The sequence below is a fragment of the Barbus barbus genome, assembly GCF_936440315.1.
Source record: "Barbus barbus genome assembly, chromosome: 30".
Lineage (NCBI taxonomy): Eukaryota > Metazoa > Chordata > Actinopteri > Cypriniformes > Cyprinidae > Barbus > Barbus barbus.
Genome location: NC_136758.1, coordinates 13,253,167 through 13,277,312, shown reverse-complemented (window position 1 = coordinate 13,277,312; position 24,146 = coordinate 13,253,167). Strand labels below are relative to the sequence as shown.

The 24,146-nt window shown below is 35.8% G+C and overlaps 1 protein-coding gene across 1 annotated transcript in view; it reads left to right on the top strand.

The window, feature by feature from the left end:
- adam12b (ADAM metallopeptidase domain 12b) overlaps positions 1-24,146 on the top strand; it is an 88,145-nt gene that overhangs the window by 7,981 nt on the left and 56,018 nt on the right. The window contains exons 2-3 of the mRNA XM_079385911.1: positions 7,176-7,282; positions 9,748-9,821. Coding sequence (XP_079242037.1) covers positions 7,176-7,282; positions 9,748-9,821 — 181 coding nt within the window. The remainder of the gene's footprint in view (positions 1-7,175; positions 7,283-9,747; positions 9,822-24,146) is intronic.

The following is a 24,146-nucleotide window of genomic DNA, read 5'->3' as shown; positions in this document are numbered from 1 at the left end:
AGCACAAGAGAGACACACTCTGATGTTTAGTTCATGAACAAATCATTCTATTGAATCACAAATGAACCAATTATGTTGGCGAAATCGCATACTCTTTGAATAGGTGCTTGAATAAGTGATTACTTTGTGATCATGTGTAGTATGAATGAAATACAGATGTACTATGTGTCCATAATACACACACTTCAGAATCTCACTGGAAGTAGTAAGTCATTCGGGTACTTTTCATCTACATTATTATGAACTGTGAATTCTCCTCTTTTCACATACCATTTTTCGGCAACTACTACTAGGGAAGTATGCAATTTCGGATACAGCCATGCCCTGATGTCCGTTTCATGAACAAATAATTATTTTGAACGTGAAAAATTCAAGTTAAAAATTTTTTTTCAATTAATTGTTTCCAAAATGAAACAGTTGAACTATTCCACGCAATTTAATAATTGTTTTGTAAATGTGAATGTAGCCAATTGCTGCAGTTAATGACTTACTGATTCAGTGATTCGGTCAGAATGAGTCTTAAGTTAACCGATCAGTGTTTTGGTCTGGTCTGACTCAAAATATTTCAAGAAATGGAAGTAACATGATCCTCAGAGGCCAAGTGTGCTGACCCCTAATGATCCATAATAAGGCTAGACTAAGCTTTTAGCTATTTAAGCTCTATCCAGTATGTCTGACAGTGTTTTACTATTACTAGACCGTCACTCTTTAAACAGATATTTTGAGCAGAAGGATGGAGTATGTCAAATATAGATCAGAACTTCTACATTTTATACTTACAGTCCACATGAAATCAAAATTGAAAATTGAAATCAAATTCTTTTCTCAGAAATATGTCACAATACTGAAGTAAAATTGGTCATAACTTATGCTTTACACAGATTTGAGATAGTAAGTAACAAGTACTTTTTGTAGAAATTTAAAGGGATTGTTCACCCAAAAATGAAAATTACCCCATGATGTACTCACCCTCAAGTCATCTTGCATGTATAAGACTTTATTCTTTCAGATGAAAACAATCGTCCTATCATCCGCTGAAACGCCACTCTCTCATGAATGTGTGTACGACAGTTAGCGAGAGCTAGAGATTATGGTTTATTAAGTTTTAAACATGGATATTTTTCTTACACAAATGCATTAATTCACTTCAAGATACCTTTATTAGTCCCCCGGAGCAGTGTGGAGCACTTTTTATGATGGATGGATGCACTTTATTGGACTTCTATTGGACTATTGAATATCAACAGCCATTCACTGCCATTATAAAGCTTGGAAGAACCAAAACATTTTTTAATATAACTCTGATTGTTTTTGTCTGAAAGAAGAAAGTCATATACACCTATGATGGCTTGAGGGTGAGTAAATCTCGGGGGAATTTTCATTTTTGGGTGAACTATCCCTTTAAATGTCTACTTGAAAAAGTTCATTTAAAGAAACTTTTTTTTAAACATGGCATTGCCACTCCTCTGTGATCAAATACATGGATGTAAAATCTGAGTGGAGCATGTGTGAATAATCATGCCTGCCAGTTTCCTGAGAATTTCATGGAAAGCTTTTCTTAGACATAAAGAATACAGTAAAAGTCTCTCACGTTGGATTAATTTACACCATTACAAACATGTGCAGCGGTTCTCACACATGTAATTCCCACATAAAAGCAACTAAACATCTTGGACTTTTCCTTTGTGGTCTGTTTAAAAAAAATGAATTGGGCTTTGTATCAATAAAGGGAATATAGCTAAATATGTTAAACAAATAATTACTGAGCAGCAGCATCTAATTGCATTTATGGTATGTTTTTTTTTTTTTTTGCTTTATTTCCTCGCTTTGGCCCCAAACATATCCAAAAGAACATTTATAAAGCACTCAAGCTTCATTAGATGGTGTACTGATGAACTGTTTGACCTGCTGCTATTAATGCTGTATTTAGTTTAAAGCCTCAATGGAATTTCATTGTGTTCAGTAAAACATCCATATGCGCATGCACATATGCGCACACACACATTCTCTGGGGTTTCACGTTGACACTAGACTAATAAATCTGGTCAAGTCATCAGGCCTTGCTTCAAAAAGCTTGAACGTGACATGGGCGTGAAGGGAAGGAGAAAATGAAGAAGGAAAAGCAAGCAGGAGGTACACATAGCCGCATTCCAAACAAATGCTAAAGTTACACACCATTAGGACAACCGAGTATGAATTTTATGACTTTATGGAATATCAAAATGTCAACAGTTTGCACATTTCAGAATTTCGGCAGAAAAAGTACACTGTCTGCATACTGTGCATCAGGGATTTACGCATAAAGAGTGAAACGATGACCGCCCACTTCTTCAGCAGTCTTGGTTCAGGAAGTATTTTTCCTGTTAATTTCCTCCATGGGGATTCTACAAAACCTATAAACCAAACTAAACAACCTCAAGATGAATGACAATTTTTGAACATTGGACAAAATCAAAGCTAGACAAGCTAAACAATGAATTAAGCAGATCATAATGCACTGCAAATGATATAATCAAATACAAAAACAATGATGCAATATAAAACTATTATATAAAACTGTCTAGATTTATTACAGTTATAAAAACTAAATATTTGATGTTTATTGAAAAAAATGGTCAAATTCTAATATAGGCTAGTATATAGGCTAGTTGTTTGAAATTGTAAGAAGACTATAAAAAATGTATTTAAAAATTTAAAAAATGTTGACTGACATGTTAAAGAAAAGCATATGCCATTGATTTAATAACTTGCAGAGCGCATGGTAGGTCCGTTTTGGGAAGTTTATATACTATTTGTAAAAACCTGTTTGTGTGGAGAAAGTGAATGGGATGTTTACTTCCAGAACCCCACTGTTGCACTCTATTGAGATGCAGGGAGAGTTTTGCCAAAGCTAGACACTCTGTACAAAAAGATATTGTTATTTACAGATTGGGTGATGTGTGAATACTGGTGACAATGAAATGCCTTGAGCTCTGGTAGTTTTGCTGATGTGATGTGGTGTGTGACTGTGTTGCATTATGACGAGATGTGTTGGTATGCTTATTTATTTATGGAAGTCCTTTAAATACCATGAAAATTAATAGCACATGTATATCAGTTGTTATTCAGTACAAATGTATATTAACCCTTTTAAGTCTGATGTATATATATATATATATATATATATATTAGTGCTGTCAAACGATTAAACGCATCTATTGCATGCATATATTTAAGAAAAAAATATGTTGTTTATATATTGAATATATTTACTGTATATATAATATAAAACATGAGAATATGAATGTATAAATGTAAACGTATAAATGCATAAAGTAAGAAGAGCTATGAGGGGCCGTACAAGCCATAATTCATTCTGGTGCTCTCACACACTTACATTCTCTTCTCACATACATACATTTCTATTCTCACACACATATGGCTTGTACGGGCCCTCATACTAAAGTGTGATAAATAAACTAATTATATATATATATATATATATATATATATATATATATATATATATATATATATATTTGTGTGTGTGTGTATATATATATATATATATATATATACATGTGTGTGTATATGTGAAAATTAAAAAAAATTATTTTATTTATTTTTTATATAAAAGTTTATTTATTGAATCTCTCTCTCTGTCTACATACACACACACACAAAATAGTTTACTGAACCTTTATACTGACTAGATAGATAGATAAATAGATAGATCGATAGATAGATAGATAGATAGATAGATAGATAGATAGATAGATAGATAGATAGATAGATAGATAGATAGATAGATAGATAGATAGATAGATAGATAGATAGATAGATAGAGAGAAGTTCATATATTGTGGTCATTAAATCATGACAATGTCTTTCAATTTAATTTCATTACTCATTTCCTGTTTACGCACAAATGTCAGCTTTGTTGTAGTGTGCAAAGCCTCTTCCTGAATTGAATCCTTCTTGGGTAAAAAGTGCAGAAGGAGAGGATAGGTTGAATGATAATGACAGACAGGAAATTGGGTCTGGGTAAAGGAAATGTGGGGGTTTGTGCATATGTGTGCCTGTGTGCTATAAATTATATCTAAAATGACAGGATGTGCACAAACACATATTGAAACATGAGTGATAGCTTCCCAGTGGGGAGAAAAGACATTTCCAGAGTGCTGTGCCACTTCCTGTCTCCCTCAGAATGCTGAATCGTGGGTAATAATGGGTGTCTGACAAACCAGCAGTGGAAAGCTATGAGCCCAGTGTGCCCTGCAGACCGAATATGTGTTATTATGAGCTGACAAGATTCTCACTGAGTATATATGTTCTCTATTTATGGCATACTAGTGCACTAAGTATGTGTTTTCAGGAGCTGTTTGGTTCCTACAGTGTCTCACTGCAATTGTGTGTTGATCATATCATTTTGTTCTAGGATTTGAGGTTCAGTATCTTTGTTCTGACCTTTGAAAAGTACTACAGTATAGTTGTGGTACTGGATAGTAATACATTGGATTTAATCCATGTTTAAATCATTGACAGAACTGTACTGAATAATTACCATACCCATGCATTTATATTGGTTGCACAATCTACATAAAAGAATAGCGTGGAATTGCTGTGATACATGGTAATACCATAGTACATTTTTAATGCAGATATTGCAGATGATTATAGTGTTTTTGAAAGTTGCATTTATTTGTTCAAAAATACAATAAAAACATAAATAAATTTGAATTTAAAACAACTGTTTTCAATTTCAATAAATTATTAAATGTAATTTATTCCTTTGATAGCAAAGCTAAATTTTCAGCAGCTGTTACTTCAGTGTCACGTGGTCCTTCAGAAATCATTCTAATATGCAGATTTGCTGCTCCAAAAATAGCTATTTATTATTATCAATGTTTCTTGACCATCAAATCAAATTAAATTGTAATGATTTCTGAAAGGTCATGTGACAGCAATGATGCAGAAAATTCTGCTTTGGATCACAGGAATAAATTACTTTTTATAATATTTTAAAATTGAAAACTTTTTATTTGTAATATTTCACAATACTGCTGTTTTTAACAATATGTTTGTTTAAAAATTACTATTTATTAAATCAATAATTGTAATTTTTCCAAACGTTTGGCTAGTACTTTTACTTTATATTATATTATATTTATATCAGTTATTGTCATTATTATTAAATACTACTTTTTATTTTTACAGGACAATAGTATGAATTATTACAATGTAAGATATATCTTTTAATGTGATAAAATATATTTTTTAATAATATTTATTTTAATAAAAGCAGATTTTCCTGCTTTTTGTCTCTAGCTGATCGCATGCCTAAATTATGAATAGAACAAATTTAGAATATATATAATATTACCACTTTTTTGATAGAATATGACAGGTGTTTGTATGTGAGTTGCAGTGAGGGAGAGAAAGAAAGAAGGGAGGGCTTACAGCCTTTAGAGAAATGAAAAAACATGTGCTGTGACTCCGCTGCTTCAACCGCCCTTAAAGATGCACTTCTCTACGCTGCTCTATTGTGCTTGTCTCTCTCTCTTTCTTACACCTCTTGTTAGTTTCTTGCTTTCTCTCCATGTCTGTCGCCCTCATTCATAATGGATGCCGTAGTGTTGAGGTTCAGCTGAGGATGTAACGCTTTGGCCCTGTGGGGACACGATGCTTTCACTGAGGGGAGAGAAAAGAGAGATGCCTTTTGATTTAGACTGATGACACAACTACACTCACAAAACACAGAAGTCAAGCCAAGTTTATCAGTCTTCTCATTACATGCCAGTTTGAGAAAAAGAATGAAATTTAGTAATAAAAAAGAACAAAACAGAAACATATTCATCAGTGGCCTCAAACTTTTGGACCCCATTGTAATTAAAAAATACTGATGTCAAATTATGACAGCATACTTAATCATGCACTGCATTCTTTTTCATACTCTATGAACATTTTTTCAGTCATTATGTCAAATTGTAGCCCAACCTGGAATGCTAATTTATCAAGCATTCCTTTGATTCATCATTGTATGCACATAAAAGTGAATGTATTTCATCAAACGTGTACCTCTCCCAGGGTGCCTCCATGTTCACGTTACATCATCTTCATCTTTCAGTGTTTAGAAACTGACATTTCCAACATCAAGTGCTGTTCTGTTGAACATTTCAAAGTATGACAGTAAAAATTCTGACTTTCTGAGTTGAATGGGAGACAGCAGTCACCTCCTCACTCCTTTTTCTTTATACAGAAATTTATTTCAATTGTTGAATACATAAGCTACTATTAATATTTGAAAATAGTGGAAATATGATGTAACATACAACCATTGTAATCCATACTATATGCAGCAACTTGTTAGCAGCTTACATTTTAAAGGCATGCACACAGTTTCAAAATGAATTGTTTTGTGGGAAGACTGTCATTTATATTGTAGAACCAAAACAAAGTCTCTTCAGGTGATGTTAAAGTACTATGAAATGCTTATCATGCAAAGTTATGTTGCATGATAGCAAGTACCATATCTGCCAACATATCCAGGTTCTTGAAGTAAAAATACCCTTTATTTTCTTCATGGAGTAATTGATTTTTAACTATGACGTAGTAATACAGACCTACTGTGAAGCCATCAGTCTGCATTATCTCAACTTATTTTTTAAATAATCATATTAAACAGAAGAATTCCTGGTGAAAACTGATTTTGTCACTTTTTTATTTTTGCTCCAAATCAAAGATTGTAATATTGTATGGTGATTTAGGATAAGGCAACAATTGTATGCTCAATAATGGAATTTTGTTTGTTTTTATTTCAAAAAACCTCCGAAGTGCATCTTTAAACTTTATTTTATATAAAACCAGCATCCTAAAATCCCATTTGAAATGCAGAGGGAACCCATAACGTAAATACTGCTTCTCTTCCAAGTTTTAGGACTACAAATTCTATGGTTAATGGTCTTTATCTCTGCATCTGTTCATGCTGGTCCTAATTTACCGCAGCACTGCTTACTTACTGCTGTCTTCAGCTTACAATTCCACATTTAACTGTTGGTCATTTGAACTTCTTGCCTCCAGTACACACACACACACACACACACACACACACAGAGAGAGAGCTCAGCTGCATCACATATTGTGTCTCTGGTACCCACTGCAACACTAATGGGAACTTTTTTTGCTGCTTGTCGCAGGGAGGCAACTAAAAAGTTTGCTCAACAAACTGGAACACTACCACACCATGGTGCCACTACTGCTGGAAGGAAGAGAGCAGCGACCAATCAGCTGGCTCCGCTCCAGGGTAAGAAAGAAATCTGTATATTGTTGCTGCACTATTTTTCACGTATTTTATTAATCCTCTAGAAAGTAATTTCCCCTTCCATCATGATGTATTGTTGCTGGTGTTCATTTATGTTATATTTGAATAGCACTGAGTTGTGTACACTCTTTTCAGATGGATAATATATTGAGTCCAGTGCAAGTTCACTTCAGTTCGAAATGGTATAACATTAGACTACGGTACAAATTAGTTCACAATGTATGACTCGCATAGTCAGTATCATTATTGAGCCACAGCCTTTTAGCTCTAAAAGGGTCATTTGTGAAAATGAGTGAAAGGCCTGACTGCCAAACGCCGCCAGAGGCACAGAGGCTGAGTGATGAGGTGATGAATCTTGAAAACTGTTTTGGAGTACATTAGATTAGATTAACTGCCTGAAGCCGTGGCGACATTGTCGCAAAAAGTCACGGGGCCTTCGTCATTAGGGCTTAATTGATTCCAGTCTCCTCATTGAGTTACTTGAGCTCCAGTGAATATTACAGTCAAACGTCTTCTGTAGCTCAGAGCGATGTCTGTCTCTGGCACATGGCTCTTAGAGGCCATTTCACTGCCCATTTTGCAGTGAATTAATTTGTGTTCAGAGGCTTAGGCATCGGAAACTCAACATCCAGAGCTTTTCATAACTGTCTGAAATGTTGGGAATGTCTTTAATGCGTTTTTAGGAAAAGGTTTTGTATGTCATGAAATAGGGAATGGTTGGCTTTGCTTTCCAAGGTGATTGCGATTAAACATTTGCAGGTGGAGATTGAGGCTGTGGTGAGGGTAGTGTATTTCAGGCAGGAAATTCCACTCTGAATGAAGGACCTGTCGGCCTGCACCACGAGTGGCCTGACTTGATGGCCCACAGCCATATCACTCCAGCTGGAGTAAGGGAGGAAGAAATGCTGTATCAGCTGTTTAACAAGGAAAAGTAGATTATCATTCTGTTATAATAAAGGGAAAGTTGAACAGTTATTCAGAAATGTTTCAGGATCCGTGTGCACACATTAATTTTTTTGAACCCTATAAAGCCTTTTGTATCATATTTGAGGCACAGATTTCTTAAGCCTAATAAAATCCACAACATTTCATAAAAAATCAATAAGAATTGTCAGATTTGATTTCATGGTGACTTCAAAGAAACAGAAACACCTCCAACCCTTGCTAAAAATGTACTGTATGTAATAGGGCTGCACAATATTGAAAAAAGGACATTGCAATATTTTCTGTGATATATATTGCATTATGCAAAATTCATGAATTTTCACCAGATGATGTGAAAATCTGTATTTGGAAATAGTGAGTCATTCTAGAATGTTTGAGATCTGCATAGTAAATAAACTTTTTCTGAATATTTTTTTTTCAGTGTGAACCATCCTTTTAGGGCTGAATGATCTGAGAAAACCTGGAAAAGTTTTAGTTCACACTTGGGTAAACAAACGTCTTTCAGTGACCATGAACAATTTGAGTTTTTTTTAGGCCACATTTCCACTGTTTTTAACCCATTCAATTTGACTCTAAAATAATAAGAGTTAGTTTTATTGTGAAACATCTTCATTAAAATATTACACAACATAAGAAATATATTGTGATAATGATAAAATAAAAATAATTGCTATAATAATGTTCTACTGTAAAATAAAAATCAAGTGTATTTCATAAAGTATAATGATTTTATTCTATAGTACATCACTAAAATAACTGTTTATGTCTTAAGTTCTTCATTTTCACTATGAAAATGCACAAAACTACAAAAATACTTTGTAAGTAATTCCAAATTAAGCTATAAATCAAAAGCATAATGTAGTACTAAATTCAACTATCAGTAAAACATATTTAAGTAAACACATATTTGAACATAAACACAAAGTGAGAAAATACCCCAAATTTACAACTTAACTGTGCAGCTGAACCATGAGCTGAGCATTAAGCTGTGAAAAAGCTGCAATGTCTCATATAGCCAAACAAAAGAAATATAAAACATTCACATTGAAAGAATACCTTAAACAGGTAAACATATAGAGGTCCACCCCGATTCACCAAGATCCACTCACTTGAACATTTCTGGCCTTGCTGCTAGCTGTTTTTTGTTATTTCTTGTGAAGCAGTTTATGTTATGATATTTGTGTGCGCAGTTTAGTTCATATACCCCATGTCTTTGAATGAGTTGAGCGAATAAAGATACAGTGGCTGTACATGAACACACCAGCCTTGGCCCTGTGCAGAGCGCTTGACACATTATTATGTGTAAAATGACAGTTGGAAGACTTCCTTTTGGCTCTATGGCTCTGTCTGGTGTGCTGGATCAAATACTAAGTCGTTCAAAGGTGTGAAGGCTGTGTGTGTATGTGTGTGTGTTTCAATGGGGAAGGTGCAGGGTTTAGAGTAAATTGGTTGAAACAGGAAAACAGGACATGAAGTGATTGTTTTGTTTTTCATTTATTTAGACGCCTCCTGCTTCGCTGCGCATCCTGATCCAAGCAGAAGGACAACAGCTGATTTTATCTGTGGAAAAGAACCAGTAAGTCTCTCTCACCACACTCCTGACTCACAGCGTTTTTACAAAACCACATGATCTAGCTCTAGCAGGATCACTGAATCCTGTCTCAACAAAACAAAACACATTAAAGCAACTTAAAGGGATAATTCACCCAAAAATGAAAATTCTGTCATTATTTTCTTACATCATTTACATCACTTAAAATAATGTGAATATAGTGCATAAGTCTATAAATACTTTCGTGGTGCTTTTGCATCCTTTGTGAAGCCTAAAAGTGCCAGTCCATATTCAATGGAACAGCACGGAAAAGAGCAGGCAGCACAGTTTTGTTTTTTTTCTCAGCATTACTGAACAACACACACACACACACACACACACACAATTAATGTCACCATGATGTAAGACTTCCTTATGTGGATAAAAAATATATTTAATATTGCAATACATAAAAAATGGGCTAATGCAGTAAACGCCAAATGTAGTAAGGGGCACTCAAGCAGAGTGAAACTCAACAGTTTGAAACATTAAGCAGCTGAAAAAATAAATGTGTAGGTTTCTCTCTCTTTCTCTCTCTCTCTTTCACCTCTGCTGTCTTTTACCAAGGTTATGCACTATTCAGAATTAAACTGAAAAGAATACTTCGAGAACAGTTCAGCATTTCAGTTCAGCAAAATTACATATTATATACACTCTTAGCCGTTTGTAAAATTGTAGCCTATGTTCTTAAATGGATCTGAAAGATACAATGTGTGGTGAGTCAGCCCATACGCAAATGTGTATGTGTATATTTACATATAAGGATTTCATGTCATATATATATATATATATATATATATATATATATATATATATATTGTGGCGGGAGGAGCAAACGACAGACACAGTGGGTGTGGCGTCAAGCCTCGGAGAGGTTTTTATTAAACAATAAAAGGTAAAATAAAGTGTCCAAATAAACGGGGAATCTGGTGTCCTCGTTGTGCTGCGGGGCTTGTGCAGGAGGGTAGTGTTCAGAAGGGAAGGGTCCAGGAAAGGGGTGGAGTCCGGTGGCCGCACGCGCTCCCCTCTCGGGGCCGGGAGCGAGTGGCGGCGGCGTCTCTTGCGCGGCTTCTCCATCTCCTTGGTTCCCGGCGCTTCTGGGGGACTCGACGGCCCGGCATCCTGGCCCGTCAGCCGCCTAACGGGTGCGGCAGTCCTCCTCGACGCACCCTTCCTGGACCCACGAGGACACCAGCGTGCATGCACGGGGAAGAGACCGGTCTCCCGAGGAGAGGCGCGCTCTGCGTTTAAACAGCGGCGGTGATGAGGCTCCATTCACATCAGGTGCGCCTCATCACACGCCGCCAGCCGTGGCTATCCAGCGCCCCTCCTCTCTTGCACAACCACTCCCGTCGGGAGCCTGGTGAAGGGCGGCGAATACGGGACGGGGTGGTGATGATGGACAGGGGGGAGGCAGCCGACTCGTCACAATATATATATATACATATACACTTCCTTATGCATATACAGTAGATATTATTAGCATATCTATACATTTACAAATTTTACTGTAGAAATTTTAAATATGTTATAAAATATCTTCTTATATATCGAGAGAATATTGCTTAATAGGAAACATATGTGACACTCTTAATATAGGGTGATATATGTCATACATTACATTTCTGTATGGGAAAGAACAGAGAAATAGAGACAGACAGATGGAAAGAAAGAACCGACGAGCCAGTAATGAAACTCCAGGGACTGGTGTTCAGGGACATCTGATACACACTGACCTTCTCTGCACATTAAGTTGAGTTCAACTCTTTCCCACAGCAAAAACACAACAAAAAACTTCACACATCCAGATATATAAAAGCCCAACCCAGAGGACAGACACTCATTTCTCTAGAAGGACCATGAAGCTTTGTGTGCACATCATCACAGTAATCATAACAATCAAGACATTTCCATACAAACATATTTGCATGGTTTTTGAAATCCAATGCAGCTCCACAGTGTTTAATATGAGCCTTTTTACAAAGAAGTGTCAGATCTTGAAAGCTTTCCTACACATGCAAAATGATTCACTGCATATTAATGACAGATGAACAAGTGGCAAGTCCTCGACAAATGAAACAGCCAGCGTGTATCTTTTAAAGCCACAATAAAACCAAGGATCTAATTTATTCACTCTAGCTGCCTTGCCAATGCATTTGATAAAAGAGCTTTGATAGTTCCCAACTTTCTCTGAATTTCATCTAACCTCATCCTGAACTCATTTCTGATGAATTCATTTGATAATCATTGTTGTTTTACTCTGTGGCTTTCTCCTCCCTGTATTCGCTAAGCACAGATCAGCAATACAACACAGACCAAACAACAGCCTTTAACTCTGTTTAACTCATAACGAACAGGAAAGCACTGCCACCTTTGATTGCTCATCCAAAGGATTTCCAAAATAAATGGCTTTAGGCTGTGTGTGATGGCGATTGAGGCTTCAGAGCTGACTGTCAGAGACTTGAAGAGAACGCTGTAATACTGATAGACTCTAATCAGCAGCTGCCCAGTGAGGTTTCAGCTTTGCTCCACTTAATTTGCTGAATTCTCTTAAGGGCCATGCTCCTCACAAGACTGAGTGAAAACACTTACCATAAAGTCTGTAACAAAAATCAAGACACAGTGGGAGCATGTGTATGATGTTTTTAGGCCTCCTTAAACAAGATCATTTAGCATGACTGGGGAATTAACTTTATAAAACAAGTTATAAAACAAAACTTGGGACATTATACACCCATAAATTGACTCACACTCAGGCCATCCGTTTTTTCTTCGTCAAAACAATGTTTAGCATTACATCACCAATGGATTCTTGTGCACTTTACAAGATATTAATTAATTGACTGGAGTTGTATGAATTACTGTTATGTTTTTTATCAGCTGTTTGGACTCTTTTTCTGACGGCACCCATTCACTGCAGATGATCCATTGGTGAGCAAGTGATGTAATGTTAAATTTCTCCAAATCTGCTCTGATGAAGCAACAAAATCTTGGATGGTCTGAGAGTGAGTTTGCAGTGCAATATGTGTACCTCTTCTGGATTTGGGATGGATGGACGCCTGCCTAGTGAAGGCTTGAAGTGAATTTACACAAAATACAACTGATCAAATTGGTGGCTTTGCAGTCAGTCCACGTTCCAACGTGTTTCTTTGTGATGCATGAGTGGCTTGTGTCTTTTCCCAGTCCCTTTTTTCACAGTTCCCTATCAATAAAAATGTCACAAATGTCTCTATCAATAAAATGACGAACAGCAGTATTTAACAACTAAAAGAAAATACTCCACAGTGACTGGAAAAACTATTACTGTGTGACATGAAAGGATGAATTCATTTTTGGCGCCGGTTCATTGAAATGCACCGTCCGAAACAAACTAATTCGCTAAAATTCATTGGACTTCTCAGCGGTACCTGAGAGGGAGCGAAACACACTTTCTACGAGAGTACGTTTGATTATTGCTGCTGCTCGCTCTGTTGTAAGGCTGCGTGAGCAATATGTGACATTAAAAAACAACAATGTAGTGCTTGTAAAAATAGCTTGTTACTGGAAAAACTGCACTATTTTGATGAGCTACTGTCATGCTACTGAACAATTTAGCTCGTAGCATCCCTACTTTCAGTTAGCTGTCAGTCACCGACACTTTTTTTCATTTGTAGGTTTTACTGAAGTGTTCTGCCTCTTTTAGACTGTAAATCTTGACATTAGAGTCAACATCCCAGACACCGAATTGATCAAAGTCCACAGGACGTTGAATGAAGGAAGATTGTAGGAAGATTTAGAGCCTATTGTGGAAGAGACGGAGCGTGTGCCATTGAAAGGCTTCCGTTTATTCAGCCAAACAGGAAGGAGCTTAGCCAAGCTCACAAAATATGTCATTACCGTGACGACTGCTAACATTTCCATAGAAACTTGGACTCAGTGTCCATGAATGGACAGGGAAGAGTGTGCTTTTTGTGTGAGAATGACATCGACTCTGATGTTTGGTGTTAAGCTGAAGTAAAACTAATGAACCGAGTCCACACTATTACCAGAGGACTATTAGACTGGCCATGTGATGCTTCTTGGTAGGAAGGTGAGGATAATGAGGAGGGAGTCCTTCAACACCTGACACAATCACACACTAAAAGACACACACCTGAAGTGACCTTTAAACATCAGGCCAGAGATGAATTAGAAAGTGTTTTTCTAAAGCAGCTGTTTTTAAAGTCTTTGACAGTGTGCCTCTCTCTAGAAAAACTCACACTTTGCAGATTATATTAGAGCTAAAAATAAATATATAATTAAATGTTAAATAAGATTAAGTAAATGTCAAAGATTTCAAGTTACATGAGTTATCGTGTGAGTTGTAAGGTAATGCTAGATAATGAATATAATTCATCATATTTTAGATGTGATAGCAGGTCGAAGAAGATGATCGATTTTGTCTGACAGATACAGTCGGCAATGCGGCAAACACTGGTGGAAGGGAAAAACAATACTATCGGACTTAATTTACTTACTTTTTATTATACATGTATTCACAAATGCATTGAGTCCACTGTAAACTTTTATTCAGTTGGCTGTAAATAAGTGTTATATGAAGACAACTGGAAAATATTGCTATTAATGTTGTTTTCCTTTTTGCATGCATATTATATGTTTGTTTGTTTTTATGAATAAATCTTATGTGTCTAGAAATTATTATTATTATTATCATTATCATTATTATCATCAATATTTATATGATTATTATTATATTTCCAGTTTTCTTTGCATATTTATTTATTATTTAATTTATTATTTATTTTTATTGTTTTATTTTTTATTATTATTATCATTATTATCATCACCATCAATGTTATTATTATTATTTCCAGTTTACGTTGCGTATTTATTTATTTATTTACCTAAATATTATTAGTTATTTTTTATTGTTTTATTTATTTATTGTGGCTGTATGGTGAAGGTGTGAGGTATTGTAGAATAAACATTCCACACAATATGTATCGTTGTGGAGGGAGGCTGTCTTTTACCTGGATTGTTAGAACAGTCGAACAATACACAAGGTTAGAAAGATTAAGAGTGAGAGATGGAGCAAACAATGAAAGGGGGAAACTGGGAGATGAGGTATACAGTGCCACATTCAATTATGGATTCACTTGTGGACTCGCTTGTGAACTTTCCATCTGTTACAAATTACTCCTCTCAGAGGCTTCAATTATTTCCTCTGTCTTCTAGCTAAAATTAATGACATGGTGTGTAGTGTAATCAGGGGTTGTAGAGTGCATGAATGTGGGAGAGAGAGAGAACATAATAACAGCACGTCCTTGACAAAGCTCTTAATGACAGTGTATGACAGGACAACATGCTAGTTTTTTAGAAGTATGTAAAAACAATTCATATTTTCATTATGCCAAAATTAAGTTGTCAGACAAACAAAGGAAATGTGCTTTTAAGGCAAGAATCACTATAATTATTGCTCATGAAATTAAACACATTCCTAACCCTTTGTTTTAAACTACGGCACGTAACTTGTAACAATTTTCTAAGTGACCAAACTTATTTGGTGAAACCTTGGCAACCACAATATCATGGTTTCATGGCTATGTATTTTGCATGGTGAATAACAACTAAAATTAAAAATCTTTTTCTCCATGATCTTGCATCTTGCATCCTGCTATTTCTGGAGGCAGTTAACATGTTCATAATCCTTCTATTGCCCTGGACACTCCCCAATTACTTATAAAAGCATTTAGTTTTTCTCTGTAAAAATATGTTTAATATGTAATTTACCTGCAAGACATAGAAACCAAGAACAGGCTGAACTCTGGTGCTTTTGACCTCTGTGAAGTGGGTCAGCTGTCAGAATCATAAGCAGAAAGAGCAATGAGGAGAAGCTTACTACAGTGCTTTTTTGTTTGTCAGTGTGTGTGTGTGCTAGCGCATTATCCACAGTTGGTGGCAGGGAATGAAATAGAAACAGAGAAACACAGAGGGCGAGTTATGCTAATGTAATTTGGTTCTAACCATCCCTCAATGAAGCAAGCGCAGCTCGTTTGAAACGCTGTATGGATTGGTTTGTCATCAGCAGGCTGCTTAGATGAAAAAAAAGAATAGAGAACATAAGGGTGAAATAGAGCGTTGCCAAGTATATGGTAAATTATGCCTTTCTGAGTTATTTTTCATATGGGCTTTATGAAGTGTAATGTTCAGAAGAGTCCTTGGCATATTTATCTAAGTCAGCCGATTCACAGAAGTCATTTAAACTTTGGAAAGTGAGGAACTGCAGGTTTCTGAGATTTTCCCAGAAGATATATTTTTAATAATCCTGTGCCAATATATGTTCTGTGTACTGTATGCACTCAGTCTTTTGTTTATGAATTTTCTCCTCACTGTCTTGACTCACAGTTTGTGTACATCTGTGTTTATGTAGTCTTTTTTTCTTATTTCTCAAATATATGTCATCGTAATATTTTTCCAATTTGTTTCTCAATAAATATTTCTTTATTATTATTATTATCAATGTTGAAAAGTATTGTGCTATTTAATGTTTTTTGTGGAATCCGTGATACATTTATTTGAACTAGAAATCTTTTGTGACAATGTAAATGTCTTTACTGTCACCTTTGATTACTTAAATGTGTCCTTGCTGAATAAACGTATTAAAAAAATTATTGGTTTAAAAAATACTTACCCATCCTGGCTTAATATGAAGAGACAAATATGAGAAATTATTTTATACTAAATAAATTTCAGCCTTTAAAAACATGATTTTGACTATTCAGAGGCAATTTGCAGCATAGAATGATAGATTGTGAGCATGCTGTTATTGAATATCTAGTTTAAGTTTCTCTCCTCACTGAGCGCTGAAGCTTTAAAGGTCTCGGTCTCACAGCCATTCAGCCTCACTTTGTTTTCCCAGGAGTCTTTAGCAGTTGACCGCTCCATGATCTCATCACTGAAGGTCAACAATCAAACCAGGAAGTGATTCTTTTTTATCGACCGGTTGCGGTAACAGCAAAAATAGAGGAAACGCTCCAGTGAAAAACAAGGGGGTTTTCAGAAAGAAGGAGAGAGAGCTGACAAACAAGGATCTGAGTATTGTATCCAAAGGGAAGTTATACACAGGAAGCTGTAAAGACCTGCAGAGAGCTACAGCACTTTTTGAGTATAGGTTTGAAGCTGCATTGAGAACTTGCACATCAAAACATTGAGGTTTGCTGCATGTTGATAGAACTAAAAGGTTAATTTACTTATGCTACAAAGTATGATATTTATACAAGCTTCTAACTATTTCTGAATGTAGATTAATCTAATCGCAAAGTGTTTTAAGCCCTGTTTAAACTTGTTTAAACCTGTTCAAAAGTGCTGACCACCTGTGATTAGATCTTTCGAAATGCACAAAACATTGAGTTCTATAAATAGGAAAAAAAAAAATTGCATCAGAGAAAACATTACATGCATTTATCATTTTTCAAATGTTATTGGAACATAAACAGATAACTTTTGCCCAGATTTTTGTACCAATTTACAGTCTAGACAAAATTGATGCTAGTTGCTGAAAGTCAGAGCCAGTCTGCAGATTTAACTTGGCATATTTCATAGAAAATCGCATAGTGTGATGAGCACAGATTCTGATTTTTTACCTTCAGACTATGATTCCATCCAGCCAGAGATTTTTAGCCGATTATATAATGCCTATTGCTTTCATTTGTCACACATGTTCTAACAACAATTAATGTTTTTCTGTACGAGTTTGTTGTGATCAAGATGAATTGAAAGTCTGGTAGCGTAGTGTATGATGCCCAGTTTTTCCTCTGTAACTATTTACAAAGTCAGCAAGTGTATGATAGGGTTTTAAAATATGCTCAGATTTTAAAAATTGTGTAGTGTTTCCCAGCCTTTAGCTGGGTACCAGTTGCAAACTGAGCCTTTTTCTTGCTTTTTCCTGTTTTTTTTGTTCCGTTCTCATTTGTCATTTTCTCCCTCTGTCATCTGTCTTTGTTACTTTCGCTCTACACTTGCTAACAACAAGGTGACCAAACAAAAGCTTGGCTAGCTGTTTTTCGTGCTAGGCGTCTGAATAAGTTAATGAAGAATGCTCTGCAGTGAAAACACACTTCTACTGCATTACTCACAGATGTTTTGAAGCCTCACAATCATTACACACACTGTTCTTAGGCTTTTACATTCTGACAAAAAAGCAGTCGAATCTCATCCTTTGACCGCGATGCTCTCTTTCAGTCTGACGCACTCTTTCACGCAGATCAGATGTACCATCATAAATAAGACAGAACAGAAAATGCCAGAAGGTTGGTCAGACCTGTGTAATGAGCCGAAGAGGAGACTCTATTAAACTAGCACAGAAGCATCAGTGAGTCTTTAGGGAGGCCGAGAGAGAAAAAAATAGACAGAGAAAGCACTTAATGGCGTAGAAACCGACACAGAGAAATAGCACATATTTACAAGAGCCAAGAGCCGAAATCTGCTAAATTGTATTCAAGTGTGAACGCCCTTTTCTTCCCAACTAGTGAAGTAGAGGATCTGTGGTTTGAAGAAGTTCTTAATGACCATGGAAGCTACAGTTTCACTCCTCCCAGCTGAGAACAAAGTTTCTGGGCTGTCATTTGTTATTTATCATCAAGTGAGTCACAGATTTCCTCACTAAGGATCACTCAACATCTGTACAGTTCAGTGATCTGCTTTGCCTGCCTCTACAACAATAACACAACATGAAACATTAAGTATAAACATCCCAATTTACAGTAATGGGTGGGCAGTCAGACAGTGCAGAGTTGAGTTCAGATTAGACACTGACTAGGAAAGGCAGGGGAGCGAATATTGTTAAAATACAATGACAGAAAGAATGGGAGGAAAACAGAGAAATAAAAGTGAAGTGGTCCGGAATTAAATGAAAATGGTCTATTGTTGATACAGATGAGACATACTATACAGTTTTTATTGTCTTAAACTGTTACCCCACTAAGTGACAGCAAGTTACTGGGTTATTGATTAATTCACTCAACTGATTTGTTCAAAACACCGATTCAGTGAGGAAAGGAACAAATGAGTCATTGAATCCCAAAATTGATTCATTTAAAACACTGATTCAGAATGAAACGAGTGAGTCATTAAATATTTCACTAGACTAATTAGTTCATCAAGTGGGTGTCACTCGAAGATGCAATGCTTTTTTCCTTTTGTTTTGTTTGGAAATATTTCAGTAACACTTTATATTAAGGTGTCCTGTTACACGTTACATGTATTTACTATTATAATAACAATTAATTATGCATTATGCAAGTAACCCTAAGCCAAACCCTAATAACACTCAGAATATTACAGTTCCAAAAACAACAGCACGTGGTCATGTGATATAGCTTAAATATATGAACAGAAACGCTGTTGGTGTGGATCAATGGATTGCTCTCTTTCACTTTCTTATAGGCAAAAATCTGATTTTGTTTGGTATATCTGGCTAGTTCAAGTAGCATTGAAATCTGATGTTTAGTAACACAATACGACTTGATACTCAATAAAATTAGCCCTAAAGATTAGATTTGAAAACAAGGTTTGCAGTATGTTGCGTGAACAAAGACACATTCACACATGCTTCATGGATGACAGGATGGTGTGTTCTGCAAGGAGAACTTCAACATACTGGTTGATCTTTGTATTTGTTTTGTGCGTGTCTGTGGGGAATAGATTCAAAGACAGATGCACACTCAAACTGAAACACCCTAGAGCCTGAAAACAGACCAAAGGAACTGGGCTTTCCTGAGGTCTTTCCACATACAGACACAGAGTTGCACACATGACAGAAGCCACAGAAGGAAGTTTACTAAAGGAATGAGAAAGAAAAAGAAAATAAACATCAAATGTTCTTAATTAGTATTTCTGTCTGGTTTTCTAGTAAAAAAAGAAAATCTCAACATCTTCAAAACAAAATAAATTTGCTCGAGAAGCAACAGGATGTGATTATGTTTTTTGTTTTTTTTTTACTCGACTAACAATTATTTTTCTTGTTTTAAGCATAAACGCAATTAACTTTTATTTATTACATTTATGCTTAAAACAAGAAAAAACATTCACTGAAAAGGCTGTTTAGATATGTTTTACTGGAAAATGACAAAATTAATGATTGCATTTATATTTTTGCAGTGGATAAAAGGAAGACTTGAGGATGCTTGATGGGGATGATTTTACACATGCGCTTACAAATGACTTTAACGTTAAACGTCCTTTCTAGATTTGATTTATAAATAAATTACTCATAAAAGAGTCTTTATCCATCATTTATTGAAACTGTTACAATAACACAAATTGAATAAACATGTTAATTCCATTTAAACAAAAACATTTAACATATTGAATTATTTGCATGTGTTGATGCGGTATCTTTCAAAAGCCCCCGTTCTTCTATATTATGTTCTACTGTGTGTCTGTATGTGTTTTATTTAAATATAAGCTAATGTTTAAAGACGTACTGTAGAGCATTGACTCTTGCAGACATATTAAACCCAGACGGTGAGAATATAGAAAAATATTTCTTTAGCCTGAAGGATTTCATCTTGTCCTTCATCCTCAACCATCCCCCATCTCATCCCAATATGTGAATCTTGTGTTGTGAATCTTAGTGTGGAAAGCTAAATCAATTGGAGACACAGCAGCAATGTGTGGAAATGGAATTAGGTCTTCAGACCAGTCTTGTTTTCTAGTATGTGTGTGTTTGTGTGAGAAATGGTTTACTTTCTTCAGTCTGCTGTGGTAACACGCTTCAACCCAGAGAGAAGAAGAGAGAGAGAGGAAAAAACTTTATAAAATAAAAAAGATCACCACCTCAAAATAGAGAGACGGAGAGAAAATGCGAAAGAGAATCAGGTCTCGCTACTTTTTCAGCATCTGACACCATGTGCGTCGTGTTTGTAAGATACCACATCAAGTTAAAAATAGTGCTTTTAAAAAAAATGTGTCTCCATTCACAGTATTTTAGTCTCTGCTGCAGTTGTCACTTGTGTGTCCATTTTAGAGCCTGTTAGTGTCAGAAAGTGCAGTAATGGGCACTTTTAATTTAGAGCAGAGCAATGAACTGTCTAATTAAAGGGGCCAAATGATGTTCAAGACCTCTTGCACTTTGTCTCTCCTCCAGTGAGACTTCACGCTTCCGCTTAAACGTTTCAGAGCTAATTTTTCCCCCTGACTGTTAAAACCGTATTAGTCAGATATGGAGTCAATTAACAGTCTAATAGAATAGAAGGGTTTGAAAAAAGTAAAAAAGTATGAAGTCTGAGCTTAAAATATTAATATGGTTATTTGGTATTGCCACAATTTTTGGACAAATTGTAAATGTCTTTTCCAATACGCGTCATGATAATACTGTGTATTTTTGTACCACAGGGATGTACCATGGTGTTGTCATGGTATACTTTGAAGTGCTAAGCAACATGAATATAAATGGTAATACGGTATATATCAAAGTAAGTACCATAGTACCACCATCTGGTGTCATCTCTGTACTGTGGTATTCACGTGACACGGATTATGACAAAATATGACACAGACATTGTTTTACAGTAAATAAAATGGTTGTTGCTTTAGGCCCTGTATTTTACATCAATAATTTTGTCATTGTTCTGTCAACACAAACAATGGCTGTGGTCTTTTTTCCTGTCAAAGGTCACAGTAACCAGAAAAACAGTGAGAAAAGAAAGAGTGACAATTTTTTTCTTCTCCACAGCATCTAATGAACGAGTGCATTTATCCCGATTAACCTGAGTCTGCGAACAAACCTGTAATTAGATTGTTATCTACATATAATGGAAGTCAGCAGGCTGTGAAATTTCAGGCATCGATGGTTATTGATTTCAGTCATAATGGGCACTGTTGACTGCATAGTGCGTATGTACAGAATAATTATAGATGGAGGCATTTTATATTACATATTTCTTCATTTATTTACTTTGCTCAGAATAAATTAGCTTCTAAACTAAAGCCACCTGAGGTGGTCTTTTAATGAGTGTTTGATGTATCTAAACTCTGAGGAAATAAATAAACATGCTGTGTATGCAAGAGCTGGTCAGAACTAATTGCTCCCATTATAGATCTGTGGTAGAATTTGAAATAATAGATCTGTAGCAGAATATATATATACATATATACATACACATATATATATATATATATATATATATATATATATATTAGTGCTGTCAATCGATTAAAAAATGTAATTGCGTTAATCACAGTCCTGGACTGTGATTAATCACGATTAATCGCAAATTTAAAATATTAGGATTTACCTGTAAATGTGTTGAAATAAAGGAATGCATGACAAACTAGTTTAAGGAAACATAACCTTTCACACCTCTGCCAGGAATGAGACATAATCCTTATTATTCTTTTGTTTTAATTCAGCCATTATCAGCCTTTATACTGACAATAAAACGTAACCAAGCCACATGGCTTCAATCCCAGTACACATTTACCCAACTATTATCAAAAGTATTTCTAAATAAATACAACAAAACATTTTCTTGCGACCTTACATGAAGTATTATGATAAAATGCATTATGAAGAAGAATTGGACCTGTTCTGCAGGTGCATTAGAGCTAACATTAGCATCATGCTACATAAGACATTTTATGAGATTAATAATACACTTTTACTCAGAACTCACTTTAAACCACCATCGAGTGTTTGTAATAACTTCCTTTTGCGATCACATGTGTATATATACACTTTGGGCGGACGCGGTAGGCCTATATTATAAAAGTAGCCCAAAAAACCGCAACTCAAGGCTCTGTAGTTTCAAAATAGCCCAATTGTGCAGGAAAACCGTGACCCTGATACACTGGTTCGCTGTACCCTTATCAAATATGAGTATACATATATCTCTCTCTCTTTATCTCTCTCTTTCTCTCTCTCTCTCTCTCTCTCTCTCCGACACACACTTTTGTCGTGCCCGGCGCCTTATAATCACACAATCCCTGCATCCCAATATATCCACCCCATCTGTCCTAAATAGTATTGAAAATTACTAATATCACATAGAATTTAGGATGGATAGCGTGCACATTGGGAGGCAGGCAATGATTTCCTTCTGCACTGCGATGACGGCAATTCACGAGTTCGCCCTTGCGTATAATGAACAGAGTTTAAGGTTTATGCGTATTTGGCGTGCTGTCCGGGGAGAGGGCTCCGAGCTCTGTGAATTACTCCCGAACCCGGGGCACTCCTCCTGTCCGGGGAGAGGGGTCCGAGCTCGGCATTTAGCCCGGACCCAGAGCGCTCCCCCCCGAGCTCCTCCCCACGCTGGGGTAGGAGCGGGCTGATGGTGAGGAGTTGGGGTGGAGGTGGGATGCTGAAAACTGTAGAGAGAATGAAGGTAAGATGGCTTGGTCTATTTATAGAAGTTCTCTCTCGGCTGATGGGATAGACTGAGTGATTGCTGATGGTGAATTGGCCGTGTTAATTATCCGCGCGTGCTCCTCCCGAAATTTGTTAATAAAACATCACATAGTTGGGATCAAACGATTAATTTGCGTTAAAAAAATTTGTTAAAATTTTTAGATTAATCACATGCGTTAACGCGTTAACGTTGACAGCCCTAATATATATATATATATATATATATATATATATACATATGTATATGTTCACCCAGCCTACATTTATTTGATCAAAAATACAGTAACAACTGTAATATTGTTAAATATTATGCAATTTAAAATAACTTCTTTTATATTTAAATATATTTAAACATTTAATTTGTTCTCTGATGGTAAAGCAAAATTTTCTGCAGCTGAATTTTCATTATTTCATTCATCATTGTCACAGGATATCTCTATATACTAGAGAACGCAAAGTTTTGCGAGGGAACGCAAACATCTTTGCGAGGGAACGCAAAAGTTTTGGGAGAGAACGCAAAAGATTTGAAAAATATTTTTTCCTCCCACCCCGAATTTTTTTCACCCACCCCGAAATCTTTCCACCACCATGAGCTCTAAGGGGCTCCGTAAATTACACATTTTCCCTGTGTGTTAATTATGACTGTCTCTAGGTAATGTATTTTGCCCCTCCCCCAAACATATGATTCGACTATCAGTCGAATATCGGCAAGATTCGAAAATTCCGATTCGACTATGAAAATCCTTAGTCGGGGACATCCCTAAAAAAACATGATTATTATCAGTGTTAAAAACAGTTTTGCTGCTTAATATTTATGTGAAGTTTAACAGAACAGCATTTATTTGAAATCTAAATGTTTGTAACATTCTAAAAGTTTTTACTGTCACTTGTGATTGAATTAATTGCTGGCCTCAAACTATTGATCT